The sequence below is a fragment of the Corvus brachyrhynchos genome, unplaced genomic scaffold (genome assembly GCF_000691975.1).
Source record: "Corvus brachyrhynchos isolate BGI_N302 unplaced genomic scaffold, ASM69197v1 scaffold148, whole genome shotgun sequence".
Classification (NCBI taxonomy): domain Eukaryota; kingdom Metazoa; phylum Chordata; class Aves; order Passeriformes; family Corvidae; genus Corvus; species Corvus brachyrhynchos.
The window spans coordinates 2,166,855-2,178,341 of NW_008239785.1; the positions used below are offsets into that span (position 1 = coordinate 2,166,855).

Sequence of the window (11,487 nt, forward strand, 5' to 3'; positions counted from 1 at the left end):
AGGCGCTGAGGGTGCCTGGGGAACGCAGAATGCAGGCTGGGCTGGCTGGCGATCCTGCCCAAGCACAGGCCGGGCTGAGTCGGGGCTGCTGGAAATCGCCGTGGAAGCGTTGGATGGGAGAGGGGGTGGGGGTGGTGGACACCAGCAACACAGAGGTTCTCCGTTTTAGTGGAACATGGGCTGCATCCTTGTGGATGTGTGTTACCCACCTCTCTACCCAGCCAGGGGTCTTCTTCCAACTCCAGGGGAGGTAGGTATCCAGAGACATTTGGGAAAGCCACTTGGGCACTGTTAATTCACTTCTCTGATGACAGCTGTCCTTACCCCTACCCTAAGGGTTCATCCATGCAGCCAAAAGCCTTTGGGCTGAACCCACACATGTGCTTGGGGAAAACACCAGCAGTGAGGACTTGGAGGTGTGAGCTGTGCACACAGGAGCAAGCAGCAGATGCCCCTGGGGGTTTCTAGCTCATGTCCAAATGTATTTGGTGGAATCTTTGCCGCTGAATCCACTCCCAGCCTCACTGGGGTGTCCTGGTCCCTCTGCCTTGGGGCATTACGGCCTCCAAGCACGGTTCTGTGTTGTGCTGGATTCTGCTCCCAAGGCTTTGCAGCGGGGTGCAGGCTTCACCTGAAGGAAGGCCAGCTCCACGTTTCTCTCAGCTGTAGAAGAACTTGAATTTAGCATTAGTGTGTGGATGGGGGGCTCGGCCCTTTTCCCTCCAGCCCTCCTATGAGGGAGCTGGAGATGTTGCCCACCACCATCTCCACCTGTCCAGGAGCTTTCAGAGGCAGGACACTGGAGCAGGCAGGCACAATCCTCTTCTTGCTCATTAGGTTTGCCTTTTCCCATCTTGCTGAGCTGTGGCACTGACACGGCTGAGACCTTCCTCGTCCTGGGCTGGGTAAACACCCAGGCAGCACCCAGAGCCTTTCCCCAGCCTGAAAAGGGGATGATGGGCTACAGGTGTCTGGGAGGAGCAGGGGGAACGTGCAGGCGAAGCGGTGAGACAGCCCTCGGCATAATAAATAGCAGCATCACACACCACCTGCCTACCCATTATCAGCTGCTTTGTAGGCACCCGAGCAGAGAGGAGTTGGAAGGAGAGGTTTGAAAAGGGACACGGAGAGGCTCCAGGCTGCCTTAGAGTTTCTCCCACGTAGAGGGATGAGGCGAGAGAAAACATGAAAGCATTGGTAGGTTGAGTCACCAACCCTGGAGGGATTGAAGAGATGTGTAGATGTGGCACTTGGGGACGTGTTTTAGTGGTGGGCTTGGCAGTGCTGGGTTAAGAGCTGGACTTGGTGATCTTAAAGGCCTCTTCCAACCTAACTGGTTCTGTGGAAACCTAGAAAAAAGCAGGCTCCAAGTGCTGGCTGGGGTTCAGCTGAAGCTTCCCAGCAGATCTGAGGGTTCAGGAGTATTTTCACCCCATGGTTTGCAAACAAGGTAGGTGAAGTATCAAGGGTTTAGATGCTCAGGAGGACCAAGCAGCATCCAGGTGTCCTCTTTCCAGCTGGGGAGGCAAGGAGGTGGCTGGGTTTGGAGATTTCCTCCATGCAGGATTTGCTCTGGGGAGAGGGAGGAAGGTGGGGAAGATGGAGGAGCCACTCCTCCTTAACAGAAAACAGGTTTCCAGTAACTGCAGTGGGTTTGCACCTTAATTATTTCCTTTGGCTCTGCTACTGGGAATGGTTGTGTCCTTAAAGTTGTTACAAGGGCAAAAGAGAGAGGAAAAGCAATCCTGACATCCTGTCCGCTGGGTCCAGATGTAGCTGGCAGAGTACAAATTAGCGGGTGCAGAATGGAATCGCTTAAAAAGAAATTTAATGAGATCGGTGTGCAGGCATCTGGTTCCTATCAATCATCATTTTGTGTGATATGCAATGGTAAATATCATCTTTTAATGACTCTGATGGAGAAAAAGAGCCCAAACCACACACGCGCGCATAATGATCCAAAAAAATTCCAGAGCCCGAGAGGTTTGAACTCTCAAAATTATCTGTAGATGGAAAAACCCCAACCAACACCTCTTCTAACTCACTGTTGTTTGAGTTATTTTATTCCTTTTATTTTTTTTTCTCATTTCCTCTGGTTATATTTAACCTTTGTGTTAGATTAATCTTCTCTGTTTATTAACAACTACCACTGAGTGAGCCTCCTTCCCTCTTCTTTGTGGTTTGACAGCTCCAGTATTTGCTCCAGGTAAAAGTTCTTGCTGCATGTGCCTGCTGCTCTCCAGGGAGAGGTGGCTGCAGGTCTCTGGCCATCCATGGGTTTGCTTGAAGCAAAGAGGTTTTGGGCTCCTCTGTTTCAGTTCTCCACCAAGGAAATCCAGCAGACACAGGACTGAGCTGAGGGTTTGCTCTTTTCCATCCCCAGCATCGCTGCTGTCCTGATGGCAGATCCCTTGGGAAAGCTGCTGGGCTCAGCTCCTGTGGGGCCGCCAGTTTGAGGGTCTGCAAAGCAGGGAAAGGTTGGAAACCAAGTACTCGGATCCTTCATTGGTCCAGTCTCACCCAGGTTGGGGTATTTTGGGGGTTTAACCAGTCTTTGCTCCTGGCATATCTGGCCAAAAGTGGGGAGAGGTGGAGGTGATGGTCTCAGGGTCTCCTTTTGGCCCTTCTCTTGTTGGGGACACGCTGCATTCCTGGTGATGCAGAGGTCAGTTCCCTCTTGCTATTCCCTTCCTGCTTCAGAGCAGGAATTTTTCTCAACTCATTTCCCATGCCTCCAGGACATCCTGCCCTTCTGCTGAGATAAAATACGGCTTTTCAGGGAGCTTCTCGTGGTTTGGGGTTCAGAGGTGGAGACATGCAGGGAGCAGCTGGCAGCCTCCATCCCCTGGCTGGGGCAGCAGGTCCTGCTTCCTGTGACATCCCCTGCTCCCAGCGCCTGGGGGGATGCCTGTTAGGGGGAAAGATCCACTAGCAGGGATGGTAAAACCCTTAACTCTGACCCCAGCAGGATGATCCCTGTTGGAGCTGGAGGGCTTTGCTGGGCATCTGGAGCTGCAACAGCTTGAATAGAGGTGGGGGGAGATGGGATGGGGGCAGAGGGATGCTGAGTCCCGTTGGAAAAAATGGTCCCATTAAACCAGACTGGAATGTTTGCCCTTCTGTGGGGAAATGCCACAAATTAAATCCTGGGAATGATGCTATCCATGCAGCCCTGGCCAGCTCCATCCCCCAGCACCTCTCTGACAGCTCTGAGCTGAAGGACTGAGCATCTCTGTGGTGGCAGGAGCTGGAGACAGCCAGGCCTGGGAGTGATTTCTCCCGACAGGGACCAGATGTGTCAGGAGAAGCTGTGCTGGGGGGAGGAGGCTGCACAACAACAAGAGGAGTTTTGTCATGGGTCCCCTCTGGGTTTTGAAAGCAACACCTTATCTCCCCCCTTCCACCTTCCTTCCTCCCCCACCCTTTCCTCGGCACACTCTTCACACCTCCAAAACCTATTTTGGGCCATCTGATGAATCCCAGATGCCTTGGGGAAGCAACAGAAGCGGCGGTGCACTCCAGGCGCTGCTTCATGCCGCTTCCTTGGCAATGCCCCCAAGCTTTCACAAGCCAAGGGAGCGGGGGAAGGAAGGGAGGGGGGAAAAAGGAGGATAACAAATTGGTGAAGGAGCCTGGTACTCAATATTGCGATTATTCATGGAGTGGTGAGTGGGGAAGAGGATCCCACCTGGTTCTGGAGACAAGCAGTGATGGTTGGAGAGAGAGGTGGGATGGGTTCAGGTTCCCGTGGTCTGGGATGGTGCTTGGGAAGGGGGTTAGGGAGGGGAGGATGCAGTCTGCTTGGAGCCAGGAATGATGGGGGACAGCCTGGGAGCACTCTGCTGCCTCCTGAGCATCCTTCACCAGTCCAGGAGCCAGGGAGAGCCCTGTAGGAGGGAGGGAGCTGGGCAAAAGCAGGGAACAAACGCTGACGTGGTTCTCTCCTGCATAAATTAGGTGGAAGGGGGTGTTTAATGTGACTCAGGTGTCAGCCCCAGCTGCAATGCTGGCATGGGTGGTGTTGGCATTGGTGGCTCCAGCCCAGTACCCTGTCACCTTGTGCCCTTCCACTCCCTGCCCCCTCCAGCCCTCCACCTCCCTGGAGAGCTCAGTATATCAGCTGCGATCGCAACTTCATTTCTTTCAGCTGCATTTCATTGGGGTTGATTTAATCTGGCAGAAAAGAGGATCCCCTGGCCCCCCAGAGGGGCTGGTGAGTGTTTGGGGTATCCTTGTGCTGGGGGAAATGTCACAGATGAGTAGTGCCATAGCCTTAGGTCCTGCTGGAGACTCTGGTGGGGCTGATCCATGAAAGCTGGAGGCAACCTGGACAAGGGGACACTGTTCTGGGTCACCATGCAGAAATAAAGCCCATGGGACCAAGGAAGAGGGGCAGCGAGAGGCTGAATGGGGTAAAGAAAGGTTTTCATGCTCATCTCCAGCTCTCTGAGGCAGGACGTGATGTTTTGATGCATGTGGGCACATATCCAGCATCTGGCACACCTGGGTGGCATCTCTGGGCATCAAGAACTTAGCCTTGCCTCTGCTTTGTGGATGAATATCCAGCTGTGCTGACCTTGTAGCAGATGGGGTTTGGGAGAAAGGCATCAACCTGCTGGTTTTCAGACAGCTGAATGCTGCAGCTCCTGGGGAATTCGATAGGAAAACCAGCCCTGGCTGTGTGAGACGCAGGGGGTGGCTTCCAGCATCTCCATCCCTCCGTGCTTGGCTTTAACCCCTCAGCCTGCTCTGCCCCTCCTGATGGCATTTCGTGTCTGTTCTTTCTGGAAGGTTTTTTGTGAACTTCCCCTCGGCCAAGCAGTACTTCAGCCAGTTCAAGCACATGGAGGACCCGCTGGAGATGGAGAGGAGCTTGCAGCTGCGCAAGCACGCTCGGAGGGTCATGGGGGCCATCAACACCGTGGTGGAGAACCTCAACGACTCCGAAAAGGTCTCCTCTGTCCTGGCCCTGGTGGGCAAGGCCCACGCCCTCAAGCACAAAGTGGAGCCCATCTACTTTAAGGTAAAGGATAGGAGCAAAATAATCTTTGGGCTGCTTTAGGAAGAGGGCAGGGGAAGAGGAGCTGTGGTGAGCTGGTGCTGCCTGTTCCTTGGCTGGAGAAGCTTAGCTGGATGTGGGGACTGCTCCCCACACAGCTGCAGTGTCCCACTGTGACACTGTCCCATGGAGACCACTGTTCCCACTCACAGCCAATTCCAGAGCACCCAGTACCTCCCCCTGCCCAGGGAAACACACCTGGCTGTGTCCCGCTTCTTTTGGAAATTAAGCGTGGTAGCAGGGACTCAATTAGTTGGCTAATTAGCTGGTTAGAGCTAATAACACCAAAATGGCAGGTTTGATCCCCATGTGGCCTCTCACTTAAGAGCTGGACTTGATGATCCTTATGGGTCCCTTCCAACTCGGAATATTCTGTGATTCTGTAAATAAATTGAGGTGTCCAGACTGGGGAGATGCTTCAGCCTGCAAGCAGCTCCCTCCTCAGGCCTGGGTCTCCGCCTTGCTGCCTGGGCAGGCTGGTTACCTGTCCTGTCTGCTCCCAGGGGTGTCAACAGACCTCCAGGATATCTGTGTCCTACAGACAGCAGCAGGACTCAAGTGTTTCTGTAGGAAAAAGCTAAATTTGCTGTGAGCAGCTCCCTGGAGAGTTACTAACCCCTTGCTGGCTGTCTGCCTCCCCCCCAGAAACTCACTGGTGTCATGCTGGAGGTCATTGCTGAGGAATACCCCAACGACTTCACCCCGGAGGCACACGGAGCCTGGACCAAGATGAAGACCCTCATCTACACCCACGTGACAGCGGCCTACAAGGAGGTGGGCTGGGCTCAGTACCCCACTGCCACCCTGTGAGCGCCCAGGGGGCCACGAGAGGGGCAGGGAGGGCTTCGCTCACCCCAGGACTTCACTCTGGTCTCTTCTCAAGATCTTTGCTCAGTTCGGGGAGCCCGGTAGGGCCAGTTCTGTCAGCTGCCAAGTCACAATTTGATCTCCATGGGGTTTAAAAACAAACTATCTAAGCCAAAAAACCACAGAACCATGAAGGGTGTGGGTGGGTTGGGGTGAAGCAGTTGCAGGGGATGCTGGAAGGGGATGCAGAGGGCGAGGGGAGAGCGTTGGTTGTTGGCTCCATCTTCCTGTCCTGGCCCGTCCATCACCACCTCCCAAACCCTGCACCTCACCCGCACCATCTCAAAGTCCCTTGCACAAGTGCTGCTGCCCTGTTCACCGCCGAACAACACAACCCTCATTTTCCATGCGAAGCCCCTGGGTAAACCTGGTTTTTGGGGGCGCACATGGAGACCTCCGACTGGCACCGAGAATGCTTTGCTTTGCACTTTCTCTATCACCGGGCGCGTGGCAGGGCCGGCAGCCAGAGCCACTCTGGGTGCCCATCACCCTGTGCTCCAGGTGGGCAGCAGCCCTCACCTCTCCTGTCACCCACAGTCCCTGTCCTTGGCTGGCTGCTGCAAACCCTCCTGGGGTGGGAGGGACGTGCTCCCACAGCACGAGAGAGTGGGAAGGAGGGGGACACCTTTGGGCTGCCTCCCCTCGTGGCTCGGGGCATGGTGTGTAGGTGGGATGCCTGTGCCATACGTGGGGAGCTGGTGAGTCCACCCACTGCCCTTCAGCTCCCTGAGGATGGGCTTGGGTGGCACACGATGTGCCACTGCCCTGGCAGCTGGTGTGTGGAGGTCTGTCTGTCCAGCTCTGCCCTCTCAGTGAGAAGGGGGATCAGGCTGTGACCAGGAGGGGGAAAGATGGCATGGACATATTAGGAGGGATTTCTGGGTGTGAGGAAAGGTCCCTTCTCTGTTAAAATTAATAAATACCTTGTACAGAGCAGATTCCTGCCCTCGTGGTGAAACTGGGTTCCTCTGAATAAAGTGCCTGGTAGAAATCAGCCCCTGCAGGAGCTGTGTCCCTCCCAGGGACAGCAGTGCTCCTGCCTGTGCCTGACAAAGGCTTTTCCCACACCCCCCAAAACGTGGCTGCAGGGCTTGGAGCACTCATTCCGCCTCTAACACCGACTCCTCCTGAACTTCTGGGTGAGTCTGCCTGGTTTGTGCCTCAGTTTCCCCTGCGTTTATGGAAAACGGAGGAGGAGCAGCCCCGTTGCCTCCTGCCCACATGTGGTTGGATTTATAAGATTTCTGGGAACTGATTGGGAAAGGACTGAGGATGAAATGTCAGATGTGCTGGGAAGCTTTGGAATCCTTGCCACCCAATATTTCCCTAAAGGCCTCTGCTATTTTTAGAGCTCTAGCATTAAGGGCAATGTTATCTGTTGAAGTGGGAGGAGGGTTCCCTTCTGAGATTTCCTCTGGCCTCGCTCCACTGCTGTCCTGGAGAGCTGGCAGCTCCCTGAGAGAGACCAGCTCCTCTCCTGGATGCCAGCTGGACAGGCAACCAGCCCACGGTTCCAACTGGGATCCCCACAGCTGCCTTGGGGACATCCCCCCACTGTGGGGACACAGCTGGAGGGGGCAGCAGCCACTCCCCCAGGCTGACCTCCCTCCCCCAGAGCAGACAGACAGACAGAAACTCCTGCTTTGCTCACCTGTGCTTTTAATCATCCCCAGGGACAGGTTTATTGTGTCTCAAAATAGCCCCAGGACTCCAATAATGTCACTACAGCCACTCTGGCCTTGCAGTTCTTTCCTTCCTACATCCCACACTACCACTGATGGAGAGGAGCAATGGAGCCTGGAGCAAAGGCACGTCCTGGGCATCCATGGAGAGCTGGGTGGCAATAACAGCTCGGGCGCAGCTGTCCTTGGCATGGCAGCATGCAAGATCCAGGGGCTGTAAAAGGAAGGGACAGGCACAGGGTGACAAGTGATGCTGCTTTGCTCATGGGGTGGGCTGTCAGTTAGAGTCAGCACCCCCAAAATTCAGCCCACCAGCCTGCACTGGCGAAGGTGCCAGCAGCTGCTGCCTCCAGCTCACACTGGAGTGTCAGAGCGGCTGCTCGTCCCTCGAGTGTCAGTGGAGGCATCCCTCAAACAGCTGCTGCTGCCCGGGGCAGGGATGGATGGGGAAAACCTGTTCAGCCATTGACTTCCCTCCAGTGCAGGACTGGAGAGGGATCACTTGGATCAAGACTGTTAGATGATATTTGTGTGTGCACATCACGGGACTCTCTGGAGCACAGCTTTGCTGACTCCTGCCAAGGCCTTGAGGCCAGCAGCACATATTTCTGATGAGTTCACGTACTCCCTGTGCTCTGCGGATGCTGGGCCAGGGCTGTTTCCGTACAGGGATGTTTCATCTTTAGACAAAATTTGCACATAAACCTTTGCGGTTAATAATCTCCAGGTGGGAATTTTATTTTTGCAGCGCAAACCCTTCCCCTCCCTTCCCACAACCAAAACTGGGCTCCCAGTCTGCAGAGAAGCCACTTTGGAGCGCCTGGAAATTCTCCGTGTTCCTACCCGACCTACCCGTGTGCCTTGGCTTTTGGGGAGCAGCAGCAGCCAGGTCCCCCCACCTCCCCTTTAAATGGCACTTGGTTTCTCCTTTCTTTTTTTACATCCCTAGAAAAAGCTGACCCGCGGCCTCGTGCGCCCACGCGTGCGTGTGCTGGGCTTGGGGTTTTTTCCAGGCACTTTTTCCTAAAGCACATCCAGATGTGTGCAGCTGCTGTCCCTCGAGGAGCGCCCTCCGCTCCCCATCAGCCAAATTGCAGGCCAGTCCAGTAGATGCAAACAAAAACAAGTTTATTTTTATCAGCTTCGTAGGAAGTAACATGAAGCAGGAGGGTGGCCAGGGCAAAGCTCGGGAGGGGAGGAGATGGAGATAAAGCGAACGCCCCCTCTTTGCCGCCCGCAGCTGAGGAGGCATTGCTTAAATCCAGGAACATTCTCATCTGGGGAGAGATGAAGATCAACAGAATAAGGAAAAAGTACCATTCCAGAGTGACAGGGCTGATAAATGCCATGTGGAAGAGCAGGAAGGGGGGTGCTGTGTCCTGGCTCTGTGCGCGGCTCCCCGGCACACACACATCCATGCACAGCCATTCCCTGTCGCTGCCAGCCCATTGCTCCCCCCTGATCCCACCACAGCCAACTGGGGGCCCCTTTATACCCGTTTTGTTCAGGTTTTGCTCTCTGGGGCTTGATCTTTCACTTCCTGGCACATTCAGGCTGAGCTAAGGGCACTTTGGGCTGAGCTCTGCTCTCCTTGGTGGTGGCAGGTAGGGATCAACTTGCAAAGTCTTTTCCCCAAGATTCATGGGTGAGAAGATGGGGGTCAGGGCATGATGCCAGCACATGTTGGGGGCCAGTTGGTCTCTCTCCTGCCCTGTGGAGGTTCCCTGTGTCCCCCAGCCCCAGCCAACCTCTGGCTCAGCCAGCACCTTGGTACTATCATCAAGGGCTGGGCTTGGAGCTGTGATCCAGGTGGGAAAGCCTTTGTGCCCCCTGCCAGAGGTAGAGAAATGCTGAGTGAGGGGGGGATTTAGCGTCCCTGGAGCAGGGTCCCCCTTGAGCACCTCGTCCTGGCTCTCTTTGGCAGCACTCGCTCATGTCAACCAACTCTTGTCCCCTCCCCTGAAGCTCAACATTTGGTCAGAGGGAGTTGAGCGCTGGAGGGAATGGGAAGCACTGGGTTGGGACGGGGCATGGATCCCTCCCACCCACCCCATCTCCCTCTCCTATGCCCAACATTCATGGCAGGTTTAGCTCTGCAGACACCTAGCTAGAGAGACCCCCCAGCACCACCAGGACCCTTATGGGCCTTATGCCACCAACCTCATCTTCTCTTGGGGGGTGACAAATCCCCGAGGCAGCCGAGCCATGAGCTCTCCCTGGGGAATCCTCTCGCATCTCTGCCACTTTGTCCCAGGAAAGAGGTCACAGCATCTCCCCATTCCCTGGAGCGTGCCCAGCGACTTCAGTGGGGACCAGATTTCACCTGGCTGGCCTCTGGTGCCAGAGCTCAGCCTTCCCTGCCCCTTGCCGTAGGGAAGCTGCCCTGCTGCGGGGACGTCGGAGCGAGGGCTGCTCGGGGCCAGCACCATCGATGCCAGACAGAGGGAGAAAAGGGAAACCCATGCACTGACCTTGGACCAACTTAGGGAAAGGGAGGGACAAAACCACCCGCCTGGCTCTGACCTCTTTGCCGGGCTGCGGCGCTAATTATTTTCCACAGCTGAAGTTGTCTCTAATTGTTAGTATGTCTGAACCAGTCCCAGCGTGACCCGCAGACGTGAGCTGGCGCAGTCTGATGTAACTCCGTGTCTTTCCTGTTCCTGCTGCGGATCCTGTTCATATTCGTGTTCCTCGGCGCTTCCGTGCTGGTTTTATACCTGCGTTCCGTGTATATGGGTGTAACTTGTTTTTCTTTTTGTAGGTTTTTAGTATGTTTGTAACCGGACAAAATGGTGTTATTAAACTGAAACTTGTATCTTCAGTGGATAAATCAATCAAACCCCCTCCCGCTCTGCTTGGTTTCTTTCTGATGCGGTGGCTACGAGGTGAAGGGGTGTCAGGGGGCTGCCCCTGGGGGTTCCTGCTCACTCTGAGAGAGCTTTTTGGCTGGAAAGCAGCAGCAAAGGGAGGGGATGTGCCCACCAAGGGTGGTAGAGGTGGCTGGAGGCATATTAGCAGTGCACTCAGGTGGGGAGGGAAGGGTCTGCCCCTCCTCCAGGCTCTTCACTTGGCTTCCAGGTATGTTGTACAAACCAGCAGGGGCTCTCCTTGGAGCAGGAGCTATTCCTGTGCTTTTGGCAGTCCAAGCAGTCCAAAATACTTGCTGATGGCCACAGCATGCAGCAGCCACGACCACCAAGGACTGTGAGACTGTTCCCAGCCTGTAAAAATAACAAACAGCTGCCTGAGCAGCAGCAGCCCAGTTTTCCGCGTCTCAGTCCCTGGCGGCTCCTCCTGAGCCTCTCGCTGAGGCTGGATCACGCTGTGGGGGGATGGGTCGCAGCAGGGTTGGGTCACTTTGTGGTTTCCCCCCCATGGGTCTTCCCAGCTCCCTCATTTACAAAACGGCCCTCTCAAGTTTAGTTGACACTGGCCAACCTTTCCAAAGCTGTTGGCAGAGGGTGGATGGACAAACAGACAGGCTCATGCTATGGTCCCATAAGCCCCATTGCCGTGGGATACAAGGCTCGGAAAACAAATTCAAGCAATGCTGTTTATTGTGCTTCTCTTTACTCCAAGTACAGAATGGTCTTTCAAGGATGGGAAAACCCATCCCATACCAGCACCTGGCCACACGTAAGTTTAAGGGGAGCTAATCCCAGTTGAGACTGAGGGTGGGGGGACACAGTTCTGAGAGGGAGGAGGGCAGAGATCGGTGCCTTGGTGGCTGCTCAGGGTCTTGGGGAGCCTGGTGCTGACTTTTATCCTGTTGGGCTGAGGACAGCAATGCTGTCCTCCAGCCCTGCATGTTGGAAAAAACAGCAGTTGAGTGGTGGCATTTTTCCCTGGGCAGGCACTTGAGATACTCTGTATTCCCCA

At 55.0% G+C, this 11,487-nt stretch overlaps 1 protein-coding gene across 1 annotated transcript in view; it reads left to right on the top strand.

Moving 5' to 3' along the window:
• Window positions 1-10,452, top strand: part of CYGB (cytoglobin) — a 16,218-nt gene extending 5,766 nt beyond the window's left edge. Inside the window, exons 2-3 of the mRNA XM_008640564.2 lie at window positions 4,792-5,023; window positions 5,705-10,452. Of these exons, the coding sequence (XP_008638786.1) occupies window positions 4,792-5,023; window positions 5,705-5,869 (397 nt within the window). The 3' untranslated portion in view covers window positions 5,870-10,452. The remainder of the gene's footprint in view (window positions 1-4,791; window positions 5,024-5,704) is intronic.
• The last annotated feature ends 1,035 nt before the right edge of the window (window positions 10,453-11,487 follow it).